We start from the raw sequence: 27379 nt of genomic DNA, 5'->3' as shown, positions 1-27379 counted from the left end.
GATTAATATGTTTTTCCTCTGTCCTCCTGATTAGAAAATATATTTATACTTTCAGAAGCTTTTAAACCTATTCTACAGAGAATATGTGTATAATTTATAATTGAGTGCTTGACTGTAACCACTGCGATCTGTTCTATAAAATGGATGATGACATATCTGAGACATGACTTTCCTTATATTATACAGGAAAGCTGGGTTATCAAATTTATTAAATTGATGTTTCCTGAATGTAAGTGCTCTGATATAAGATGACACCTCACTTCTTTCCAAAGGCATTCCAGTGTTTGCTAGCTTCATGGTTTCGACCCTTCATAAATTATTTGATGTACAATGTACTAAAACTCATGGGTAAGGAATTTATCATTTATTGGCTGGTCACAGTGGCTCACACCTGTAATCCTAGCACTCTGGGAGGCTGAGGTGGGCAGATCACTTGAGCCCAGGAGTTTGAGACTAGCTTGGGCAACATGGCAAAATCCCATCTAAACAAAATACAAAAATTAGCTGGATGTAGTGGTGGGTGCCTGTAGTCCCCACTACTCGGGAGGCTGAGGTGGGAGGATAACCTGAGCCTGGGAAGTCAAAGTTCTGATGAGCCGTGATCATGCCACTGCATCCCAGCCTAAGTGACAGAGCGATAACCTGTCTCAAAAATAAATAAATAAATAAATAATTTATCATTTATTGAATGATTTGAGTAACTTTTGAATTTTCTTACATCAACCGAAGGCGAAATGATTTCTGAGGGCTTTTTAAATGTGTGTTAGACTTACATGATTACACTCAATGAATTCTTTAATGCACAATATGACAAGGTACAGTACTCCTCCCTTATCCATGGGGGATATGTTCCAAGATCCCTAGCGGATGCCTGAAACTGTGAATAGTACCGAACCTGATTGCTGTCAGAACCCATTTCTATTCACGCCTTCCATCCGCAAATTTAATGTCTTTTTCATCTTAGCACTTATGATGCACTGTGGCCACAACTTTTGCAGTTTGAGATGTGACAGCAAAACTAGCACAAGTTTCTTTTTCCTTCTTCACAATTTCTTGGATAGAAGATTCATTCTTACTGTAAATCTTAACAACCTCAGCATACATTTTTTTTCTTTATTAAGTCAAGAACTTTAACCATTTCACTTTAAGGAAGCACTTTATAACTTATTTTTGGTGTATGCAAATTGCCAACATCACTACTCTTGCACTTTGGGGTCATTACACAATAAGGGTAGCTTTAATGCAAGCACTGCAATCCCATGACAGTCAATCTGACAACTGAGACAGCTAAGGGACTAGTGGGCGGGTAGCATATACAGCATGGATATAATACTGGACAAAAGGATGATTCAAGCCGGGTGCAGTGGCTCATGCCTGTAATCCCAGCACTTTGGGAGGCTGAGGCAGGCGGATCACTTGAGGTCAGGAGTTGAAGACCAGGCTGGCCAACATGGTGAAACCCTGTCTCTACTAAAAATACAAATTAGCTGCATATGGTGGCATGTGCCTGTAATCCCAACTATTTGGGAGGTTGAGGCAGGATAATCGGTTGAACCCAAGAGGCGGAGGTTGCAGTGAGCCAAGATTGTGCCACTGCACTCCAGTTTGGATGACAGAGCAAGACTCTGTCTCAAAAAAAAAAAAAAAAAAAAAAGATTCACTGATTTGCATCCTGAGCAGGAAAGAGCAGGACAGTGCAAAATTTCATCACACTACTCACAATAGCATGCAACTTATGCATTTATGTTCTGTGACATACAATGAGAGTTGATTTAACACTAAAAGATTTCCCACATTTATTACATTCATAACGTTTCTCCCATATGAATTATCTGATGTTTAATGAGAGTTGACTTCCTACTGAAGGCTTTCTCACAGACACTGCATTTATAGGGTCTCTCTCCATATGAATTTTCTTATGTTTAATAAGTGGTGCCTTCTGGATAAAGGTTTTTCCACATTCACTGCATTCATAGGGCTTCTCCCCTGTGTGAGTTCTCTGGTGTGCTATGAGGGTTGACTTCTGGCTGAAGGCTTTTGCACATTCGCAGCATTCATAAGGTTTCTCTCCGGTGTGAGTTCTTTGATGTACAACTAAGTTTGCTTTCTGGATAAACACTTTTCCACATTCAGTACATTTGTAGAGCTTCTCCCCAGTTTGACTTCTCTGACTTTTTCTAAGGGCTTGCTTTTGGTGGAGGGCTTTCCCTTGTTGATTAGGGTCAAAAAATCTCTCTGCAGGTTGAGCTTTATGAAGATTATAATGGAGGCATACTTTCCAATATGCTTTACATCCATCATCTGTCTTTCTTACATAGCTTCTATTTTGACCAAGAAAGTTTAAATTATGTTTTGAATGCCTTTTCCCATGAATAATATTTAGGGAGTCTTTGTCTTACAGAATCAAATTCTGTGCTCAGATAAATGCTTTTTCTACATGTTCTGGATTCTTGACCGCTTTCATCCTTCAGTGTTTCCTTGCCTATGAATGCAGCTTGCCACGGAAGTTTGTCTTGGCTTTCCTTGTAGTGATCTATCTGCTCATCAACTTGCCAGACTTCTAGAAGAAAATGAATGAATCATCAAACTTGTTAAGTCTTTCCACTAGAATGTTATGGAATAACATTAATCCCTAAACGCCCAAGCAGTGAACTCCTATCAACATGACTTGAGCTGATGTGGATGGACCCTCCCCATGTCCCACCACCACCACCTCCCCTGAGTGCAAGTACAGAGAAATGCTGGCTCAAATTTAACAAAAAATAATTTAATATGCAGCCAAGCTCAAACCAGAAAATAAATTTATTATGTGACAAAAATGAAGAAGAAATTTAAAGTGAGGGGGTGAACAGAAATTGAAGCTGTGTGGCTTTGCATTTGGGGGACTAAGGCTCTAATCATGAGTGTGAAGTGAATTCTAGGCCACAGGGCACAAATGTGCAGAGAATTAGAATTGAGCTACCTGCTTAAAGCTGGGAGTCACAAAGGACATCTCTGTGTGTAAAATAGGAACTAGAAAGATGTCACCCACTGGCTAATGAAAATGTTAAGAAGAATCAGGGGTTACTTACAAGAAGTCAGAACCACAGTCCTGTACCACATGTAGGAGTGCATTCCAAATGGACATTTGAAGTATAATACAAAACCCCCGAAGTTGATAAATTCACCTATAAATTGTTCCTGCATTAGTGAAACCAGTGGGCCCCAGCAGTGGCAATCCAAATAGTTCTGCAGTGATGCTTTCATAGCTTAGGGTACACAGAATTTCCATGGAAAATAACTCTCACTGAAAAGGAGTTCACAGTAAAAAAAAAATTACAAACTTCAAAAGGAAATGAACCACAATGAGTTGAAAACTTATGTCTACAGAAAAGCCTGCACGTGATGTTTATAGCAGCTTCATTCATAATGGCCCCAAACTGGAAGCAACCAAGATGTCCTTCAATAGGTGAATGGATAAACAAAGTGATCCACAATGGAATATTATTCAGCAATAAAAAGAAATGGGCTATCAAGCCATGGACATGGAGGAAACTTAAACGCATATTGCTATTTGAAAGAAGCCAGTCTGAAAAGGCTACATACTATATGATTCCAACTATATGACATTCTAGAAAAGGCAAAACTATAGAGATAGTAAAAAGATCAGTACTTGCCAGGAGAGAGTGAAAAAGGGATGAAAAAGCAAAGCACAGGGGATTTTTAGGGCGGTAAGACTATTCTGTATGAAACAGTAATGGTGGATTTTTATGCATTTGACAAAACCCATAGAACTGAACAACACAAAGAGTGAACCTTAATGTAAGATGTGACTTTAGTTAATAATAATGTATTCATTCACCAGTTGTAACACACGTACCATACTAATGCAAGATGTTACTATTAGGGGAAATTGGCAGGGTGGGGGTGGGTAGAGAGAGGTATAAGGAAACTCTCTGTAGAGAGATGTGTAAAGGGATGGAGATATACCATGAAAACCTAGCCAAAAGAAAGCTGGAGAAATTACATTAATTTCAGACAATGACTTCAGAACAAGAAGGATTTTCTGGCACAAAGAGGGACATTACAAAATGATAAAACAGTCAATTCTTTGAGAAGAAATAACAATCCTAAAAGTGTATGTACCTAATAACAGCACTTCAAAATACATGAGGCAAAAATGGATACATCTGAAAGAGAAACAGACAAATCCACAATTATTGTTGGAGACTTCAACACTTTCTCTCAATAATTGATAGAACAAGTAGACAGAAAACCAGCAAGGATATAGATAATCTGAACAGCACCATCAACCAACTTCACCTAATTGACATTCAGAGAACACTGCATCCAACAACAGCAGAATATACATTCTTTTCAAGTGCATATGAAACATTCACCAAGATAGAAAATATTCTGGGTCTTAAAACAAACTTGTACAAATTTATACAAAATCATATTTTGTGCAATAACAGTATTACAACAAAAATCAATAAAAAAGATACTTGGAAAACCCCAAATATTTGGAAATTTAAAGATATACTTACTTCTAAATAAGTCTTAAGGGGAATTTGAAACTATTTTGAATTAAATGAAAATGCAACATATCATAATTTGTGGGACGCAGCAATTAGAGGGATATTTATAGCACTGAATGCATATATTAGAAATAAAGATCAAGCAGAAGAAAAGAAATAATAAGAGCAGAAATCAATGAAGTTGAAAACAGGAATGTTCTTCAAATGGTGAATGGCTAAACAAACTGTGGTACATCCATTTGGTAGAATATTAGTGACAAAAAGGAAGAAACTCTGGGTACTCACAACAGGATGAATCCAACTGAGAAGTATGCTGAGTGAAAAGAACTAATCCCATAAAGTATCATACTGTATGACCTCATTTATGTAATATTCTTGAAATGACAAAATTATAGAAATGGAGAACAAATTAGTAGTTGCCAGGGCTTAAGAATGGGTGGGGTGGGAAGGAATGGGTATAGCTATACAAAGCAGTACGAGGGACCTTTGTAGTAATGGAAATTTTCTGTATCTTGACTTTCTCAATGTCAATATCCTTGTTGTGATTTGTAGTATAGTTTTTCAAGATGTCATCATTAGTGGAAACTGGGTAGAATACACGAGATTTGTCTGTATTATTTCCTACAAGGGCATGGGAATCTATGATTATCTCAATACAGAATGTTTAATTTAAAAAATAGTCAAATATTCCAAAGAGAAGAATGGTGAAGTAAAATAACAACAAAAAAACAAAAAGAAGTTTGGTTGGGGGGATGAACAGAAAATAAATAAAAAAATGGTACATGTAAATCCAATAATATCAATAATCACATAGGAAGTAATGGTCTAAAGGAGAAAAAAACACCATCATAGGAACTGATCCATAAAAATAATTTATAACATCCATTCATAATAAAAAAAACTTTCAGAAAATCAGGATTAGAAGGAAATATCCTCAACCTTTATCAGGCCATTATGAAAAAACCTGCAAGTAAAATTATGCCTAATGGTAAGAGAGTAAATGCTTTTGTCCTAAGATCAGGATCAAGGCAAGTATGTTGCCCTCCCTACCCTACTCAACATTATACTAAAGATCCTAGCCAGTAAGTACAATAAGGTAAGAAAAAGAAGTAAAGGCATCTAGCCTTGGAAAAGAAATAAACTGTCCTTATTCATAACTACATGATTGTTTATGTAGAAAATACCAAACCATCTATAAAAGAGCTACTATCACTAATATGTGAGCTTATTAGAAAGGTTCCAGGATACAAAGCCAATATGGAAAGATCAATTACACTTCTATAAACTAGCAATGAGCAATAGGAAAATGAAATACAAAACAACTAGGTACATACACACACCCCATTTATATTACCTTGTAAGAACATAAAACACAGGGGTAAATTAAACAAAATATGTGCAAGACCTATCCATTCAAAACTATCAAATGTTACTGAAATAAAATTTAAAAGAACTGAAATAGACGGATATACCATATTCATGATTTAGAAGGCTCAATATTGCACATCAATTATCCACAAATTCCATGCAATGTCAAAATCCCCTGCAGGCTTTTTTGCAAAAATTGACAAACTGATTCTAAAATTTCTAGGAAAATACCAAGGACCTAGACTAGTTAAAACATTACAAAAAGGAAGAACAAAGTAAGAGGACTCATACTACCTGATTTAAACACATAATATAAGGCTACAGCAATTAAGACATGTGGTACAGGTTGTGTATCATTTATCCAAAATGCTTGGAACCAGAAGTGTTTTGGATTTCAGATTTTGTTGGTTTCCAGAATGTTTACATTATATATTTACTGGTTCAGCAGCCTAACCTGAAAACATGAAATCGGAAAAGCTTCAGTGAGCATTTCCTTTGGATGCCATGTCGGTGCTCAAGAAGTTTTGGATTTTGGAGCATTTAGGATTTGGGATTTCTGGATTAGGGATACTCAACCTGTATTGGTGTACAGAGTGACACATATGTTCAAATACTTTTCAAAAAGGATGCCAAAGTAAGTTAATTAAGAAAGAACAGTCTAGAATAGATTGAATATTTGATAGTAACTTATCTTTCTTACTTAACCTCTCTTCTGCTCTGGTTAATCTGCTCTTAAGTCTATATATTAAATTCTTTTTTTGTTGTTGCTTTTTAAATTTTGTGTTTTTTATATATATTAAATTCTTAATTTTCAATTTTCATTAGATTATTTTATATATTCTAGTTCCCCAGTGAAATTCTTACTATTAACATTTTTTTTGAGACAGAGTCTTGCTCTGTTGCCCAGGCTGAAGTACTGGAGCGCTGGAGTACAGCAGTGCGGTCTCGGCTCACTGCAACCCCTGCCTCCTGGGTTCAAGCGATTCTTGTGCCTCAGCCTCCCGAGTAGCTAGGACTACAGGTGCGCACCACCATGCCCAGCTAATTTTTTAGTATAGACGGGGTCTCACTATGTTGCCCTGGCTGGTCTTGATCTCCTGGGCTCAAGGGATCCTCCTGCCTCAGCCTCCCAAAGTGCTGGGATTGTAGGTGTGAGGCACCACACCTGGCATCATTTTAAAGTAGATGTCAAATAATAAATGGATCACTTGTTGATCTGAGAAAAAGAAAGAATATTCTTTTCAAAAATATTACTGGAACAATTGGAAATGCATATGTAAAAATAATATAAAAATATGTTGACCCTTACCTCACATCAGATACAAAAATTAAGTCATTAACAGTCACAGACTTATAAATATAAGAACTAAAATTATGAATCTCCTGGAAGAAAACATACAGAAAAAATCTCTGTTACCCGGGGTTAGTGAGAGATTTGCTAAAGAGGACACAAAAAGCATGAACCATAAAAGAAAAATTTAATAAATTGGACTTTATAAAAACAGAAACATTTGTTTTTCAAAAGATACTGTTATGAACAAAACAAGCCACAGCCTAGGAGTAAATACTTGTAAAACACATAGCTGGTCAGGATTTATATCCACAATATATAAAGAACTCTCACAATTTAATAACAAACAATGGCAAAAGATTACAATAGACACTTCACCACAGAACATATACAGATGGCAAATAAGCACGTGAAAACATGCTCAACATCACTGATCATACAGAAATGCAAATTTAAATCACAATGAGATCCCCCTATATACCTACTAGAAAGGTGTGTTGTTGGTGGGAAAACAAAATAGTACAGCCACACTAGAAAACAGTTTGGCAATATCTTATTATTATTATTATTATTATTTTTGAGAGACAGGGTCTTACTCTGTCACCCAGGCTGGAGTAGAGTGGCGTGATCTTGGCTCACTGCAATCTCCACCTCCTGGGTTCAAGTGATTTTCCTGTCTCAGCTTCCCAAGTAGCTGGGATTACAGGCGTGCACCACCACACCCAGCTAATTTTTGTATTTTTAGTAGAGACGGGGTTTCACTATATGCTGGCCAGGCTGGTCTCAAATTCCTGACCTCAAGTAATCTGCTCGCCTTGGCCTCCCAAAGTGCTGGGATTACAGGCGTGAGGCACCACACCCGGCCCAATGTCTTATAAAGTTAAACATATGCTTACCATATGGCCAAGTAATCTCACTCCAGATATTTACCCAAGAGATATGAAAACACAGATCCACAGAAATGCCTGTACAAGAATGTTCACCAGCTTCACTCATAATAACCAAAAAAACCCAGGGACAATTCAAATGTGCATTAACTGGTCCATCGACAGATAAACTGGAACACTACTCAGCTATCAAAAGGAACAAACTGATACATGCCACAACATAGATGAACCTAAAATGCATTAAGGTAAGTGAAAGAAGCCAGCCACATGATATTATAGAAAGAACCAAACTAGAAGGAAAAAAGGTCAAGCCTGGGATGAGGAGAAAGACTGAATTATAAAAGGAAACACGGAGTTTTTTGCAGGGGATGAAAATGTCCAATGCTTTGATTGTAGTAGTAGTTACACAGCTATATATTTGTCAAAACTATACAACTATACACCTAAGAAAGATAAATTTCATGGTATGTACATTATACCTTAATTTCATTTGAAAAAATAAAAGGAATGCAGTCACATCAACATAAATATATAATGACCACACATAAAAACACATACAGAAAATTATGTTCAAACATTAACATGTATGGCCAAAGATCACATGGTGCCATAAGGGCATTTTGTTTTATTAAAATACTTCATGAGCACTAATGATAAAGTACTAACAAATATGGAACTCTAATTAATGATATGCCTGTGGAGGTACTTAGGGGTTAAGGGTACTGATCTCTGTAACTTCCTTTGAAATGCACCACAAGAAAATAAATCGAATTGATGGAAGGACAGAGGAATTGGCAGATGGACAGGGGATAAATATAGCAAAGCCTGGGGTAGGCCTTTTATAGTTATTATAAATCTAGGTGGAGGTATTATATGGGTGTTCAACCTACAATTCTTTTACTTGTTTTATACAAAAATTTTCATAATAAAATGTCGGGGGAGAAGCTAGATAAAGAACAGCAAAGTAAACTGAAAGTAAGTAGGAAAAAGGAAATAAAAGTAAAAGGAGAAATCAATAAAACAGAAAAACGGTAGAGAAAATTAACAAAGCTAAAACTTCTAAGAAAAGATCAACAAACTTGAAATAAACTTCAGTTTGTACTACTACATGAGACTGGACAGTTTTCATTACTATAATGAGGCTACTCTTGAAAGTAACAGTTCCTAGAAGATTTTTATTATCTCAGAATGACCAGTGAACTTATGGGACCAACCAGAGGTTTCATCCAGGAGACAGAGGGAAAAATATAGTTCCTGAAATAGATTTAAATACGGAGAAATAGGGCAGAAATTCAAGTTGCTTTCTGCTGTTTTCTGCTTCCAACCCTGGGAGTTTGGAGAGCTGTCTAGGAGTGAGTCAATGTGCTCCTGTCTTCCCATCCCATCCTGCTTGCATGCTCATTGCTGTCTCCTATTTCCTTGCAATTCCTCTCAGCAGATATTTCAAGTAGTGGATCTTAACCAAAGATGGGCATCAGAACCCTCTGGAGTGTCACTCAAAATGCACATAACCAGGCCTACCCCAGGCTTTCTGAAACAATTTCTAGAGTGGGGCCTACTCATGAGTATTCTGACAGATCCACAGGTAACTATGTAATACATCTCTGGTTAACAACCACATTAAATTAAAAAAAACTGTTTTATGGATAATAACAACAATAAAAATAGTGATATCATTTGTTGAGTGTTTCCTTTATGCCAGGCACCCTTTTAGGTGCTTTACATGGATCAACTCATTAATTTCTGAAAATCATTCAGTTTTATCATTAGCCCCATTCTACAACAGGTAGAGAGGCCAACCAATGTGTACACAGTGATAGCTAGTGAGGGAAGTGGCCAGAATTCCAGCCCAGGCTATGTGGCTCCACAGTACATGCTCTTAGCCACTTGTATGTGGATGAATAACAAAGCTCCTTCCTCTGCCAAGGTCCAAAACAATCAGTGCAATATTTATTGAATGTCTTCCACCAGTCCCACACTGGAACAAGTCAGAACAAGATGTAGGCTCTTATGTCTAGGGGTTGTGTTTGAGCTAAAGAAATGAGCCACTGGCACTTTAGCTAGATTTTTTAAAAGTTACCATATGAAATGCATAGCTATATTATTTAAAGTTACAAATGTAACCAATAAAGGAACTAAAAATAAGCATATAACAAACTTGTGAAGAGCTGGGGAGTGGAGGGCCAAAGTGTGAGGGAAATCCTTACTTTTCATAGAGGGAAGATAAAACTGAAAACACGCAAAATGCAGATATAAAGGTATTCCCTAAACCTATGGAGGTGCTCACCAGAACCAAAAGAGAAATCTTTAGAAGAAGCTGCCCTTGGGAGGTGTGATTGGGAATGCACCTAAGATTACTTTTTAGCCTATACTGTTCTGCACTCTTAGACTGAATATATAAATGTCTGTATTTTAATATAATATAGTTTTTCTTAGGGAATTGGGACTCAGGAGGGTAGACTGTGCCTGAATTTGCTCTTCCTCCCTTCTGGGATAGCACTGAAATGAGAACAAGACACACAGTCATTACAATTCCAGGCATCACTGGAAGAAAGCAAGCATACCATCAGCACACCAGAAATCCTGATGAATCTCTAAGCAGCAAATAGGGAATTACACTGAGCAACAAAGAGGTTATCATCACCCAAAACATTCCTGGGGGAAGCTACAGAGTGGTGGGAGCCACAAATGCCAGCACAGGGAGGATCTCAGAGAGTGTGTGCTGAGGAGTGGGTTCTGGAGGAAGCCATCTGAGGAGTCACCTGTAGGTCCTTGGGGCCAGCACCTGACTACAGCTGATGCTCTGAAATTAATCTCTAATGAGCAGTGCTTCTCAAGCTTTACTGTGCCTATGGGGTCCCTGGGGAGCTTGTTGAAATGCACATTCTCTTTCAGAAAATCTAGAGTGGGGCCTCAGATTCTGATTTTCTACTTAGTGCCCCAACAATGCCCAGGCAGGGATCACCCTCTGAAGAGTAATAGCATTCTAAACAGGCTTCATTGCCATGGGCCAGTGAAGGGTGTACTATGAAGGGGAGAGAAAGAGTAGACCAGTGTATCTGAAGACTTTCTGGATCCTTGTAGTAGCCCACAGGAAAAACAGACAAGGAAAAAGCAGTTCTATGCAGGACTAAAATACGGTTCACTGAAGTATTCCACCCTGGGAGTAATGTCCTCTCAAGTGTGTTTTTTTTTTTTGAAAAAGTAAAGAGATAATAACAAAAACAAGAGTTGAGTAGGAAGGACGTATTGAAAAATGGAGGAATCTGATAACAAGTAGTATGAAGTCAGATTTGTAAGAGTCTGAGAAGAAATAAGTAGAGAAAACAGAAAATGGTGTGAGGTTTACAGTGTTAACCACAAAGTGAAAGCAGGCAAGAACGTGGTGGGTACCTGGCTGGGTAAAGGTCACTGGCAAAGCTTTGGTGTCCATAGTGACTCAAAACAAACAAACAAACAAACAAAAAACAAACAAAAAAACAGGTATGATAATCTACCTTAGGCTAAAAAAAAGTCCAAATTTCAGCCTGAAAGGGCCCACAGTATGCCCAATAAGGAGGAAATGCTGACATCTATTAATACATCTACTATGGTGAAAATACAAAAGGCCAAGAAGGTGGGAGAATAAGTCTTAAAAGCTTCCAGAAAGGTGGTGGGAGAGGAATGAGAAGGGGCTTGGTACTTCTCACTAACAAGCCAGGAGGCTGGAAGGTAGAAATGGGATCTCAGAACAAGTGGCCACAATCTATGTGAATGCCAAACAAAGAACACAGAGACTGTAACCGGCGGCCAGGCAGAGGCCTCATTTGGACATGACAACAGTTCCGCTCATCAGAGCCTAGGCATGTCCACAAGTCCAAGGCTCTGAGAAGGGCTCCTGAGCACATCCCAGAGGCCAAGCTCTCACCAACCAACCTGGTCTCCTTTCCCCGGCCTGACTCACCTGGCCTGTCCTCACCTGCACAGGTCCGTACCGGGGTCCCCCCATCTGCCATCCAGGACTCTTCACCTGGTCCCAACCTGAAGATCACATCTGGCTTCTCAACTAGATACCCTGTTCGGGGGAAATGACATAGGACTTTGTTATTAATGCTGAGGAATTCCAGAACCTAGGCCCACCCCTGCAGGCTGAAGGTGGCACGGCCTCGATGATGGCCCCATGCACACAGCTATCTGCCCCTCAGTACAGAACATTCACATAGCGAGCAAGGGCACCAATACGCTCTCCAGTGTCCAAAGGAGACTACGAATACTACACAGTGGGCAGTAACCCAAACTCACTGAGGGTGGTAACCCACACTCATTGTTCCTAGGCCCCAGAGCTTGGAGCAGCTGAGAAAGAAACACAATACTGGAGGCATTCTGCATCACCCTGTGGCGCGGTCCCTCACCCACGGACACCAGGTGGCTGTAGTTCTCAAGCATGACATCCCTGTAGAGGTTCTTCTGGGCAGAGTCCAGTTGCTGCCACTCCTCCAGGGTGAAGTCCACAAACACGTCCTTGAAGGTCAATGATTCCTGTAACGGCACATTCCTCTTTAGCACCCCAGGACCAGCCTGGGGCACTGGGACATGGCATCTCATGCACACGGAGGGCTTACTCTGTGCCCTTTGAAGTCCTTTACATGTACTAAAGATTTCAATCTTCGCCGCCACCCTAGAAGGAACTTGACAGATGAAAAGTGTGAGGCACAAAGAGCCTAAGTAACCAGCCCGGGTCACACAGCCAGGAATGAGGGATTCGAATCCACGCAGTCTGGCTCCCGCATCCACGCTGGCCTTTCTTTATATAACTGTTCTTATGCCAGTCACTAGTCAGTTTGGCATAGTATATTACATAGAGTATATGACTAAAATCATTTTGAACTTTATAGGAGAAAGAGATAGAGTATGAGAAATATCTTACCCTGGAAATTCATTCATTCAACACATGTTTACTGAATAGAGGCCAGGCTGGTAAGTCCTGTGACATAAAGATTGATACAAAATGACACCTTGGCCGGGCGTGATGGCTCACGCCTGTAATCCCAGCACTTTGGGAGGCCTAGGTGGGTGGATCACAAGGTCAGGAGTTCAAGACCAGCCTGGCCAATATGGTAAAACCCCATCTCTACTAAAAATACAAAAAATAGCTGGGCATGGTGGCGGGCACCTGTAATCCCAGCTACTCAGGAGGCTGGCATAGGAGAATCGTTTGAACCCAGGAGGCGAAGGATGCAGTGAGCCAAGATCACGCCATTGCACTCCAGCCTGGGCAACAGGGCGAGACTCCATCTCAAAAAAAAAAAAAAAAAAAAAGACACCTCTTAAACTCAAGGAGCTTCAGGTTAGCGGAGGGAGAAAAGCGACACTTAGACACTCATAGATGAAACAGAGGCAGCGAGGAAGCCTGCCTCACAGGGACAGTGACAGATGTAGGACGGGGTCCGGGTTGTCCACAAAGGAAGAAGTCAATTCTGCTTAGCGCTGACAGAGCAGGCCTTGCAGGGGACACAGAGCTACAACAAACAGTTCTAAACATAGCTAATCAATCATGACAAACCGTTCTAACCTTCACTCATCAATCATGAAACAAAGAACAGGAAGCCAGAGGTCTGTGGCCTGGGCAGCTGACTGAAGCAAAAGGGGAAAGGTCTGTGCTTGGCCTTGTCACCACCAAACAAGAACCCACTTCTACAAGTGCCCCCAATTCCTCGCAAAGACTAATAACCGGCCTGTTTCTGCTCCAGATCCTATCCTGTAACGCCCACACTTGGTGGCCTTCAATTCAAGCCACTCGCTGCACCCATAAGGCCCAAATCGGCCACAGTGGCACCAGTTTACCCAGCTGTGCAGAAGGAGAGGGGCAGGAAAGCCAGCGTGCCAGAGGGCGGGGACAGGCAGGTTTCTCCAGCAGGAGGGCTTCTCAGAGCAATCCAGGAGCTGTTAGCCCAATCTGCCCCTCCCGCGTGATAGCTCCAGTGCTGGGGAACAAAACCACACTGCTGAGTGCTAGGATGATGTTGCTTGGAAGCCCTAACCTGTTCCATAGACCAGTATCTCTTGTAATGGTCCCAGCGGCATGGCTTCGAGGATCCCAGCAAAAGATGGGCCCAGTTACATATCACTGAGTGACAATGTGCTCAGAAAACCCCAATCCATGGCTTCCTACCAGCCAGTCATAGTTTACTCAGTCCTCCAGTCCAGATGCAGTTTGTTTACCAATCCAGAGTCAATTTTATCTGGAGTAATGTCACCTGGTTTGATATTGTGAAATATATATTTGGTTTTTGCCCTGTCTCCTGGCAAGAAGCTCCTGCAACCCTTGGAATAGCCTCTGAAGTGATCAAAGTATCTTTTATATGCTAATGAGATGACTGTTAGCTGGCTGCCCCTAGGTAGCTTCTGGATGGAAGCTGGTCACCAGAAAACCAGACAGGATTAGAAGGTTGGGAATTTCATCTCCATCCTCAAAACTCCTGGGAGGGGAGAGGAGATGAAGGTTGAGTTGATCACCAAGGGCCAATGATGATCATGCCTCTGTGATGAAGCCTCCATAAAAACCCCACTGTGGCTGGGTGTGGTGGCTGGCTCCTGTGATCCCAGCACTAAGGGTGGCTGAGAAGGGAGGATCACTTGAGGCCAGGAGGTTGGGCCTGCAGTGAGCCAAGACTGCACCACTGTTCTCCAGCCTGGGGGACAGAGCAAGACCTTGTTTCTCAAAAACAACAATAACAACAACAACCAAAGGACTAGGTGGGTTCAGACAGCTTCCACACAGCTGAACACTTGGTGGTTCCCGGATGGTAGTGAGTCCAGAGAGGGCATGAAAGGTCCGTGGACCTTCCCACATCCCTTGCCCTATGCATCTCTTCCATCTGGGTGTTCATCTGTATCCTCTGTAATATCCACCCCCCTGCCCCCAGCTTTTTTTTTTTTTGCGACTGAGTTTCGCTCTTGTTGCCCAGGCTGGAGTGCAATGATGTGGTCTTGGCTCATTGCAACCTCTACCTCCCAGGTTCAAGTGATTCTTCTGCCTCAGCCTCCTGAGTAGCTAGGATTATAGGCATGTGCCACCATACCCGGCTAACTGTATTTTTAGTAGAGACGGGGTTTCTCCATGTTGGTCAGGCTGGTCTCAAACTCCCAACCTCAGGTGATCCGCCCGCCTTGGCCTCCCAAAGTGCTGGGATTAATGAGCCACCACGCTTTGCCTGTAATATCCTTTATAACAAATAGGGGAAACTCAGGGAAACTGAAACTCACTCTAGCAAATTAATCAATCTTCAAGAGGGGTTCATGTGAACCCCCAATTTGTGGCCCATCAGTCAGATGTATAGGTGACACCCTACTTGTGACTGGCATCTCAAGTCGGGGCAGTCTTGTGGGACTAAGCCCTCAACCTGTGGGAGCTCACGCTAACTCCAGGTAGATGGTGTCAGAATGGAATTGACTTCACAGCCCACCCAGCTGGTGTCCAGGGAAAACTGCTTGGTATGTGAGGGAACAGCCTGGGGCCTGGGATTACATATGGTGTCAGAAGTGTTGTGTCAAGTGAGAGTAGACAGTAGGAAAAACTTGGGTTTCCTTCCCTATCTCTCAGACCTAGTAAAACAGCCGTCATTCCATTATCAGGCTTCCAGTAACACAGAGCTAAACATGACAATGATAATGAGAGTTAATAACCACTAACAGATCCTAGAAGTACAGTGTCAGAGGTTACTTCATAATAAAAGTATCTTAAATCTCTGCAGAAAAGATGTCATTAGGAAAATCTGGCTAGGCATTTATGGAGGGAAGAAACTCCATAAAAGTAAATTACTCATCTTACTCTGAGCCCCCAAGTAAATTACAGATGGATTAGAGATTTAAATGTGTACAAAATAACCATAAAAATCATAGATAAGTTAAAAGTTTTGATAGTTTTGTAGTGGCTGATGACCTTTCTAAGCAATCCCCAAATTCAGAAAATACATAGCTACAGAGTGATAAACTTGACTACCTAGACATTAGAAATTTCTTTCTTTTTTTTTCGAGACAGTCTCGCTCTGTTGCCCAGGCTGGAGTGCCGTGGCACTATCTTGGCTCACTGCAACCTCTGCCCCCCAGGTTCAAGCAATTCTCCTGCTTCAGCCTCATGAGTAGGTGGGATTACAGGCATGCGCCACCATGCCTGGCTAATTTTTTGTATTTTTAGTAGAGACGGTTTCACCATGTTGGCCAGGCTGGTCTTGAACTCCTGACCTCAGGTGATCCACCCACCTCGGCCTCCCAAAGTGCTGGGATTACAGGTGTGAGTCACCATGCCCAGCTGCTCCTACTATGCTTTTCTGAACTTTGGTTTTTTTCACTCAGACAAAAGTATCCCAGACATTCTTACATATGAGTCAATTTTTATCATGACAGTTCCAGAGTATGGATGTGGCAATTTATTTAAGTATTCTGTAGTCCTCCTCGTCCACGTGAAGTTTGTTTACCAATCGGGTCATTTTTATCATAAGCAATGCCACCTGGTAGTATAGCTGTCATTCTACCATTATTGGATTCTCAGGAACATGGGACACTTAGGGCTTTCTCCTTCTACTTTTTGCTAGTATGAATAGAACTGCTTTGGAAATCTTTGTGGACATATAAATATTTCACTAGGATGGAGTCCTATCAATGCAACTGCTGATTAAAATAAGAAAAAGATATTTAATAAGTACAGCCAAATTACCTCTCAACCAGCCAGTACTCTCATCCACAGTGGCTCTTATCTATCTTTTCAAAGTTTACCACTCTTACAGATAAATGACAGCAGGTATGTGAGTTTTAGTGAGGATTATAATCTTTTTGTATGTTTCTAGGCCACTAATATTTCTGTTACTATGAGTCTTCATTCTTTTGGGTTGTCTTGTCTTATTGATACATTAAAGGTCTAGGGTAAAATTCTAGAAAGGGCATTACTGTGTTAAGGGTATTTGCATTGTAAATGTTGATATATATAAACCAACTGTTCCACCACAAAATGCTGTATACAGTTTATAACTTCTTTGGTGTTTTTTTCTACATACTTGACTGTACTAACTATTATCAACCTTTTTAATGTTTAAGAATATGAAGTATGATACATGGTATACTATTCTACATACATTTCATATTCTTTCAGCTATATATTAGGTGTGATCTTCAATGATTTGTTAGAATTTTAGTGTATAAAAGAAGGTAGCTCATTGTTATGTATACTTCAAATATTTTTCTCACTTTGATATGGATGTTTGATAATTTTTAAGATTTTCATTGTGCTTAGAAATTTCTAATGTCAGGGCCAGGTGCGGTGGCTCATGCCTGTAATCCCAGCACTTTGAGAGGCCAAGGCGGGTGGACCACTTGAGGTCAGGAGTTTGACACCAGACTGGCCAACATGGTGAAACCTCATCTCTACTAAAAATACAAAAATTAGCTGGGCGTGGTGGCAGGCACCTGTAATCCCAGCTACTTGGGAGGCTGAGCGGGAGAATCGTTTGAACCCGAGAAGTGGAGGTTGCGGTGAGCCGACTGTGCCACCGCACTCCAGCCTGGGTGACACAGCGAAACTCCATCTCAAAAAACAAACAAACAAACAAAAAACAAAAACCCCAAAACAGAAAAGCATAGTAGGAGCATATTTTCATTAAAAACAACCCATGCAAAATGTTGTGGTTTTGTATATATAAAACAAAAAAAAAAAAACTCTGAAAGGCAAACAGTAGAAGGGCTGAGACTGGGTTCATTTGTTGGAATGCAACAGAAAGGGAGGAATGAAAATCAGCCCTGTTTTCCTGGCTTGAAAACTGGGGAAAGTAACCATCTTTTCAAATGGCATCACACTTTTTTCTCATAAATTGCTTGCCTTATCTTTTTGACTCTATGTCCACCACATTTTTCATCTTCTTTCATCCTTTTTCATTTTCTGTATATGAATCCTTTGCATATCATATGCATTGCATGTATTTTCTCTCAGCCTCAAATATGTCTTTTGATTCTACGGGTTTTAACATTTTAATACAGTTTAATCTGACAATCTTTCTCGTTATGGTTTCTAGGTTTCCCATCTTCATTAAAAATGTTTCTTCTGATTTCCCATCGTGCTGAAGTGGGTGGCAAGGTAGAGAAGGATGACATTGGAGTTTGACAAGGAGGTAGCTTTTGGAATTCTCTGCTTTATCAGTACTTACAGGATCCGGGACACACAGACTTTGAAATATGTTCTTTGTCACCAAAAACAGAAAAATGCACCGCGGAGGGACAACAAAAGCCTCCTACAAGAGTCCTACCAAAATACCTGGGATACAGTAATCACTCAATGAACATAAACTCCACTTACTGGCATGCTCAGGGAATGGGTTATTAAGCAATGCATTCTGTTAAAAGTGGCTAAAACCACCAAAAGTTGGGTTTTTTCTCAGCGCAGTAAGAAAGATGACTTACTTCACAAGTTGGATATTGGATTCCGGCTCAACTCATTACATACCATCCTGCAACAGGAAGTCCTGTTTCAAGAGGATGTGGAGCTCACTGAGCTACTTGATTCCAGTATCCTGTAAGCAGGACAACCTCAACAACAGGAAAGTGGACACCTTCCAACACTTTGCTTCCTGGCAACCCCTAATATTTGGGATGTCTCAATGCTATTTGCCTTCATTAGTTTGCTCGTTATGCTTCCTGCTTGGTGGACGTTATCTTCCTGGCTGGTATGGAGACTGATTCTATTTGTTTATTTGGTCTTAAGAGCTTTGAGAGTATGGAGGACAGCTAAACTACAAGTGACCTGAAAAAAATACAATGTTCACTTGGAAGATATGGCAGCAAATAGCTGAGCTTTTACTAACCTTGTAAGAAAAGCTTTACATCTCATTCAAGACACTGAAGTGATTTCCAGAGGATTTATACTTTTGCTTGACAGGGTCAGTGCTTTATCCCATTTAATAAATGAGATAATTTATTAAATGATTAATAATAAATTATTAAATTTATGATAATTAATAAATTATACTTTATATATTTATAAATTATATAATAATTTAATAATACATTATTAAATTATTATTAAATGATAAATGATTATTTATCCCATTTAATAAAGCTGGACGGCATCCCACTCAGTACCTCATCAGTCTCTGGAAAGCTGTCTACAGAACTTCCAAGCAGCAAGGCTATCTATCCTATAGATGCTGAAAAACTACCCCCTGAACTCTGAAAGTGACAATGCAACCAGCTATATCTGTGTCGTGCCTTTTAAGGAGCTGGGTCTTGGACTTAGTGAAGAGTAGATTTCAGAAGAGGAAGCACCTAACTTTACAGATGACTTTAGCCTGCCTACATTGAAGGTTTTGTTCCAACTCTGGATGGCAGCGTTCAGAATTCTACAGATGGTTAGCCTTATTACTTTCTATAGCCAATTCACCTCCTGGGACCTTACTTACTTCAGCACTTTTGCCTCATCATATGTTATCTGATTTGACTCAAGGTCTACCTCATGCTTACTATGCCTGTTTGGAAGAGCTTAAGAGCAACTGTGAATTCTATCAGTACTTTGAAACTCAGCACCAGTCAGTACCAGTGTTTATCCAAAACTCAACAGAAGTCAGAAGAACTGAATAACGTTCACACAGCAGTGTGCAATTTGCAGCTCCATGTGAAAGCATTACTGAATAAGGTAATAATTCTCGAAGATAAATTTGAAAAGCTTTTTTGTATTAAAGAAACAAGAACAGTGTCAGAGGCTTATCAAATCCTAGAACAGAAATTAAAGTTGATTCAGCCCCATGTTTAAACAAGCAACAATTGCTGGGAAGAGGCCATTTCTCAGGTGGACAAACTGCTATGAAGAAATACAGATTTTAAAAAGGCAAGCCTGAGGTAGTGTGTGAAAACCCACACTGTACAGTGGTTAACTTTGATGCAGCCTACTCTACACATTGCAGACAAAGATCCACTCCCTGAGGAGGATGAATAGGACTTAGAAGCTTATGTAGATGATATAGATATTGACAGTGATTGCAGAAAGGATGATTTTTATTACTTGTCTCAGGAAGACAAAGAAAGACAGAAGCACGAGCATGAAGAATCCAAGAGGGTGCTCTAAGAATTAAAATCTGTGCTGGGATTTAAAGCTTCAGAGGCAGAAAGGCAGAAGTGGTTATAACTTCTACTTAGTGATCATGCTGCGTTGAAATCCTTGTCTCCTGTAAACGTAGTGGAACCCACAAGTAATTCAGAACCATCAATGAATTCAGATACAGGAAAAGTCAGTAAAAATGATACTGAAGAGGAAAATAGTAAACACTCCACAAGTGACAATGAAGTAAGTAAGACTGAGTATTTATGTGAAGACTCTCTAGAGCAGGGGTGTCCAATCTTTTGGCTTCCCTGGGCCATACTGGAAGAAGAACTGTCTTGGGCCACACATAAAATACACTAACACTAATGACAGCTGATAAGCTAAAAAAAAAAAAAAAAAAACTACAACAAAATGTCATAATGTTTTTGTTGTTGTTTGTTTTTGTTTTTGTTTTTTTGAGACAGAATCTCACTCTGTCACCCAGGCTGGAGTGCAGTGGCGCGATCTCAGCTCACTGCAACCTCTGCCTCCTGGGTTCAAGCAATTCTCCTGCCTCAGCCTCCCAAGTAGCTGGGATTACAGGCACGCACCACCACGCCCAGCTAATTTTTGTATTTTTAGTAGAGACAGGGTTTCACCATGTTGGTCAGGCTGGTCTCAAACTCCTGACCTTGTGATCCGCCTGCCTCAGCCTCCCAAAGTGCTGGGATTACAGGCATGAGCCACCGCGCCCAGCCAAAAATCTCATAATGTTTAAAGAAAGTTTACGAATTGTGTTGGGCTGCATTCAAAGCTGTCCTGGGCTGCATGTGGCCCGGGGCCATGGGTTGGACAAGCTTGATCTAGAGGGTAAAAATAAAGACAATTCTGCAAATGAAGTCTTCCTCCAAGGAGAGAAGACAGAATGTGTTACCAATGTGAGGGCGAAGATGAATCTCAAGCAGATGGAGGCGTTCTGGCCACTACCCCTCCATCTCCCAGGGAGTCCTTACAGACTTCCATTCAGCAGAGGCTGGCACAGCTACAGCTGTCACTGAATTTTACCTTCACTGATGGCCTTGCTGTAGAAGTGGCTGCTAGATCTCTCTCCTTTACCACCATGGGAAGAAAATTTTTGTGATGAGGAGGAAGAACAAATGAGGTAGAAGAAAAGTAAGAACCAAGATTCACATGAAGTGATTTTAGGTTGTTTCTTTTGTGAAAGTGTTTAGCTTCAAGACTAGAGAGGGAATATGAGTGTACATCTACTATATATAAAGTTAAGATGTACATTTACAGGAATAACCCTGGTTTGAGTAACTGATCTGAAATTAGTAGTTCCCTGTAAATGGCAGATCTTTCAGGAAAAAAAGGGAAAGGTAAGGGCTCTATTGAATAAACTGTGGTTTTATTTGTGGTATAACTGATCTTGGAAATAAGTATTTTTAATAAGAAATGAATGATCATTTCTTGCCAGAATTTGCTACCATAAGGTGATATGGATAATTCTGTTACAAGAACATTAACATTTAGTATGACTTTTTTACTGTATTCTTGCAGTTAATAACTGCAGCTATTATGTTAATAACTGCAGCTATTATGTTAATAACAAGTTGTTTACATTTTATTTTTGTTTATACTAGTCTTAAAACAAAGATCCAGGTTCTGAATAAAAAAAATTAATTCATACAATTGATACATGCTGGGGCTTGGAACTAAGAAGAACAAAATGTCAATAGTGCCACACTAAGAAACCCTGGTGTAGAGTTAATACAAGTGAAAAGTTCGTTAAAAAAAAAAGGACCAGAAAGACCAGGATGTACTGTAACTTGTTAAAGAGAGAAAGAGAAAGAGAGAGAGAGAGCACATGCAGGAGAGAACGAGTGATTGTGCATAGGCAGAGAAAGAGATTCATGAGTTCAAGACCAGCCTGGGCAACATGGCAAAACTCCATCTCTACAAAAAATACAAAAATTGGCTTGGCATGGTGGCATGTGCCTGTAGTCCCAGCTACTTGGGAGGCTGAGGTGGGAGGATTGTTGAGTCTGGGAGGCGGAGGTTGCAGTGAGCTGAAATTGCGCCACGGCACTTCAGCCTGGGGGATAGAGCCAGACTCTGCATCAAAAAACAAAAACCACAAAAAACTTTTTTTTTGTTGAACAAAGCTTTTGTTTGAATTTTTTTACTATGTGCATCCATTGCTTTTGAAATGCCCAATGCAATTTGTTAATGTTCTATTCAGAGTATTTTTAATATTTTGACATTTATATTCTTAAGGGAAACTGGTCTATAATTTTCTTTTTTGTAGTATCTTCCTCAAATTTCAGGTTAAGTGGCTTCACAAAATGAACTGGGTGCCTTTTCATCTTTAATAGCCTGGAAAACTGGAACACAGAAATTATCTGGTCTTTACATTTAGTGAAAGGAGTAATTATGAAGGATTTCGGAGGGCAAACTTAAGTTTCAGTACCTTTTAGTCAAAACCCGACTTCCAGGTATAACCTCCATAAACACTGGTACTACAGAGCAAGTAGATACAGAGAAAGTTGTTTATGAGGCACTGTTTACAACAGTAAAAAAAAATTAAAAACTTAAATATCCATAAATAAATAGTTACATGATATTAATACATCCATACTATGAAATAGAAATTAAAACAATCTTTATATATCAACAAGGAACACCACCCAGAAAGTAATCAGGTGCAAAAGGCAAGATGGGTATGGGAGTATGATGCCATTTGTGTAAAAGCATGAAAACAATACATGTGTATATGTTTTTAGTTCATTAAATTGACATAAATGCATCTACCCCACCATTTAACCCAACTGTTAACAGTGGGCATCTCTGACGAGGAACATGGTACTCGGGGGAGAAGGAATAGAATCCTTTGGGCTACTAGCTTTTTCTACGCACATCAAAACATTATGCACAAACTTATTATCATAAATATGAATGATGAAAAAGACCAAGTGATCTAGAAGTGAAGAAAGAGGAAAGAGCAAGATGAATCTATGTATGTAAACAATCTTCTGTGAGAAGGAAATGAAGAGAAGATGAGGTACAGTTCTCAGAAGAACAAGTAGAGAGCATGGTGGCTCACGCCTGTAATCCCAGCACTTTGGAGGCCGAAGTGGGGGGATCACTTGAGGTCAGGAGTTCAAAACCAGCCTGGCCAACACGGTGAAGCCCCGTCTCTACTAAAAATACAAAAATTAGCCAGGCGTGGTGGCAGGCACCTGTAATCCCAGCTACTCAGAAGGCTGAGACAGGAGAATCGCTTGAACCCGGAAGGTGGAGGTTGCAGTGATCTGAGATTGCACCACTGCACTCCAGCCTGGGTGATAGAGTGAGACTCTGTCTCAAAAAAAAAAAAAAAAAAAAAAGAGAAAGAAAAAAGAAAAAGAAAAAGAAAGAACAAGAAGTAGAGAGAGGATTCTTTGTTTTTCCTCTCTCCTGGTGACGGGGAGGATCAGAGAAACCAGAGGTTGAGAACAAGTTGAATAGAAAACAGCCAGAGAAGAGGGGATAATTGGTATTTTCAAGTCTACTATATAGATTCCAAACCTTGCCTCAATTTCACTGGAAACAAAGTATGGGTAAATTAGGAACTCACCTGGGACATGGCCATCCTGTTCTGCTCTGGACAAAGGATGGAGATCTATAAAGGCAAAATTAGGAGAGTATATTCGGTAGGTACAGCCATTAGACCATCATTACCATCCCAATAATAATTACCCTTGTACCCTAGGGAGAGTGATCTAAAAACATGACCTGGTAGCTCCAGCCTGTTTCCATGAAACTCTACTAAGATCATGTAGGTTTTCCACATGAAATTTTGTTTCCCTTACTGGACAGATGTATGACTTATGTCTAAAGATATCTATTTTAGAAACCAGTAACAATTAACATCTCCTTTATCTTAAGAGTTCTATTCCTAGACATTTGTCATAATGAAACAATCCTAAATGTGGAAAAGCTGAAAGAATGTTAACTGTAGTCATTTCTACCATTAAAATATTAATATGTGGAAGCAGCTGGGTGCAGTGGCTCATGCTTATAATCCCAGCACTTTGGGAGGCTGATGTGGGCAGATCACTGGAGCCCAGGGGTTCGAGACCAGCCTGGGCAACATGGCGAAACCCCATCTCTACAAAAATTAGCCAGGCACGGTAGCACATACCTGTAGTCCCTGCTATTCTGAAGGCTGGGTGGGAGGATCACTTGAGCCCAGGAAGTGGAGGTTGCAGTGAGCCAAGATGGCACCACTGCACTCCAGCCTGGGCGACAGAGGGAATCCCTGTCTAAACAAAAAACAAATAAACAAACAAAAAAATTGGAAGCAACTAAATATCCAGCAAAGAGGACACAGTTAAAAAATATGACACATGCAAAAGCAGGTATACTGAACGGCCTTTCAAAATGCTATGGAATTTGTTTTTAGTTCCTAATGTGTTTAAAAGCAGGTTCCAAGAAAGCAAGCGCAGTGTGATCTCATTTTTGATAATCAATATTCACATATATGATGTCTCAGAGGATTTATTAAAATGCTGATATTGGTTACTTTTGAGTGGTGATTTCAATTTTCTTCTTTTATTTGCATTTTCTCAATTTTTGACAAAGAATATCACTAGTAAAACAAAAATTAAAAATTATTAAAAATCACCTCTTATCAAACCGAGCCCTAGAGATGAAAAGACCCTCTGCAAGTGTGTATAAGTAGGATCTCTTGATGTGGTTTGGAGGAAGGAGCCCAACAAGGGCTCAGAGGGCCACAGTGGAGGAGAGGTGTGGGGCCGGGTGGGTAACAGCCCAGCACTGTCAGTTCTGTGAGGGGCTGAAAACCACCGTGCCTGCTCCCCTGCATCTGCCTCTTTAACTGGCCACCTACCCTGTTCCCACCCCATCACTTTCTCCTTTCTCACAATTTGCATTTTGATTACCAGGCTCCTCCTTCTTTGGTAGTTTTTCAAATAAAGTTCCAGCAAGGAGCTTCTGTGCAGAGTAACCATTGCATACTGCAGCAATCATTGCGACAGTATCAGGACAACAGGGTTCAGCTTGGTGTAGCTTAGCAGGTCATGTCCCCTGGCCCACTTTCATTAAGCATTGAAGTAAGGCAGCAGAGATGGATGACAGCATACCTAGAGACTACTTGGAAATTCTATAAACTAAAAATATATTTTCTGCACTTTGGTCAGGATGAAGGGAGACTCAGCATTTCCCCTGGAACCAGGTGCCTGGTTGATGGTGTGGGGCTGACTCAAATTCAGAAATAGCCAATGGCAAGAGACGGGAACACAGGGGTGCACAAATAGGTGTGCTAGGAGAGGCCAATCCTCTGTGGCTGGCTGTGATCCTTCCCAGCCTCATCCCGCCTTTGCAGGTACTACAGCAGGGCACCTGCCCCCATGGGGGACATCCATGCCTCCATCCACCTGTGACTTTCACCTGTCCCTCCTCCAGCAGGAATCAAACTGCACTGTCACATGGTCCTCCATGGCATCTGGAAGTTGAGCCAGCTTTGCTTTGTCTCAGCTGAAGTGAGGGACAAAGGCCACTATGGGTCCAGCTCTTCTAGGACCTGCTATCCTGTGAGCCTCCTTTCTCTGCTCTGAGGATCTGGGTCTGGGCTCTGGGCTGAGGCTTCTCCTCCAACTCGCCTCAGCTCAGCGTACCTCTCTTGTGTCCAAGGCAGCAGGACCAAGGGATTCAGAGACAAACACGCCCCAGTTGGGGCCATCACTATAGCACCATATCTCTGCCTGTGACCCAGGGAACTCACCTCCTTCTGAGGCCTCAGCCTAAGTCTTCTGAGACTAAGTGAGGAAGCCAGGGCACAGATAAACTGGAGTCTGAAGTCGGTGAGCAGTGGTCTCAGGTCTGCACTCTGACCCTGGAAACACAATGACCACAGGAGATTCAATTAGCAACACCTATGCTCCCTTCCATGCAGTGAAGTTGAGTAAAACCCAAAGGTTTTTACCCAGCAGAAGAGGGACAATGCCTCATTCTAGCTTTAAGAGTTAACATTCATTCACAGCTCAATTATCCTCAGTGAGCGAAACGCTGCCTTCCTGAGTCCGGGCTTTGGAATCAACTGATTGACTGCTGTGCCACTTTTATTCACTGAAGAAATGAGTGCCTTCCTTCCATGAGCCCGTTCTCCGTGCTGGAAATACATCAGTGAACAAAATCTCCAAGTCCCAGCTCCCGCAGAGTTTCTAGTCCAGCGGGGGAGACACACAGGAAACAATAAACATGATAAACGAAGCACAGGAAAAGAAAAAAAGGATTCCTCGGGTTTGCTACCTACGTGACTTTGGACAGGTTGTCAAGCCACACTGAGTCATTTTCTCTCTATAACACGAAAATAATCATCGTAACACCTCACAAGGCTCCTGTGAAGATTAATGTGAAACATTTGCAAGGTTGCCTGGCATTTTTAGGCGCTCAGGAAACAGGCGCCGAGTGACTCAATCAATCAGTCACTCGCTGGCCCCGAACCTCGTCTCCAGCACTCACGCCCACAGGCCTGCGGGTCTCAGGGAACCGGACCCTGGTCCTGGCTCAGAAGGTCCTGAGAGCAAGGGGCCTGTCTCAGGCGGGGAAGTGGCCTGGAGGATGGGCTTTTGAGCTGGGCTGTAGAGCCACCCTGTCACCCACAAAGGCGTTCACCCATGGCCCCATGACCCCACGACCCCGTCAACCCCCGCCCCTATCAAAACCATCACCACCTCCGCGTCCCTCTTACTTCACCGCCAAGAGCCTGAAGCCTCAGAGGCCGATGACAACAGCCAGTGTGAACTAGGGACCGCCCTCCCGGGTCAGCGGAGCACTTCCGCTTCCCACCGCCCCCTGGGAACGCGGGATGGGGTCGGAGTGTGTCGCAGCGCCGCGCACGCGCAGTAGCACGGGGGTGGGTGCGCCACCGCCAATGGCCAAGATGGCGGCTTCCAGGGATCCCGTGTTTCTGATAGTGTTCGGCTTGAGGACAAAAGCGTGTGACCATTTTCCGTGGCGAGTGGTACAAAAGGCCCAGGGCGTCATCCCTTGCCGGCGAGAGGCGAGCGGACTTTCCAGCGGCCTAGCTCCCGCCCGCAGGGAGGCCGAAGTCCCCCTTGTCCCCCTTCTCCCATTTCGTCCTCCTGCATCGCGACCCTCCCAGTCGCTGCGGCATTGGGTGTTTGTGTCCCTCCGTCCTGAAAGCCATTGTTCCCGCTTTTTTACCCTCCTGGGAATAGGAAAAAGTGTCGCGCCTCCGGCGTCAATAGCG

At 41.4% G+C, this 27379-nt stretch overlaps 1 protein-coding gene and 1 pseudogene across 8 annotated transcripts; one reads left to right on the top strand and one right to left on the bottom strand.

Annotated features, from left to right (window-relative positions):
- Window positions 1-668: 668 nt before the first annotated feature.
- Window positions 669-27345, bottom strand: KRBOX4 (KRAB box domain containing 4). 8 transcript variants are annotated; one of them, XM_019019078.4, is made up of 7 exons: window positions 26858-26992; window positions 25889-25999; window positions 23720-23764; window positions 12455-12581; window positions 12007-12117; window positions 4126-4169; window positions 2423-2560 (listed from the first exon to the last, which is right to left on the bottom strand). In XM_019019078.4, the coding sequence occupies exons 3-6, from the start codon at window positions 23732-23734 to the stop codon at window positions 4126-4128; spliced, it is 297 nt and encodes a 98-aa protein (XP_018874623.1). In that variant the 5' UTR covers window positions 23735-23764; window positions 25889-25999; window positions 26858-26992; the 3' UTR covers window positions 2423-2560. The 8 variants fall into 8 exon arrangements, with proteins under 8 accessions (XP_018874622.2, XP_030861873.1, XP_018874623.1 ...); XM_031006016.3 differs by having other exon boundaries at window positions 12022-12117; XM_055375657.2 differs by having other exon boundaries at window positions 2495-2557.
- Window positions 18595-21244, top strand: LOC101124369 (vezatin-like; annotated as a pseudogene).
- Window positions 27346-27379: the final 34 nt, after the last annotated feature.

The sequence above is a fragment of the Gorilla gorilla genome, chromosome X (assembly GCF_029281585.2).
Source record: "Gorilla gorilla gorilla isolate KB3781 chromosome X, NHGRI_mGorGor1-v2.1_pri, whole genome shotgun sequence".
In the NCBI taxonomy this organism is placed as follows: Eukaryota; Metazoa; Chordata; class Mammalia; order Primates; family Hominidae; genus Gorilla; species Gorilla gorilla.
This window is presented reverse-complemented; position numbering and strand designations above follow the sequence as displayed.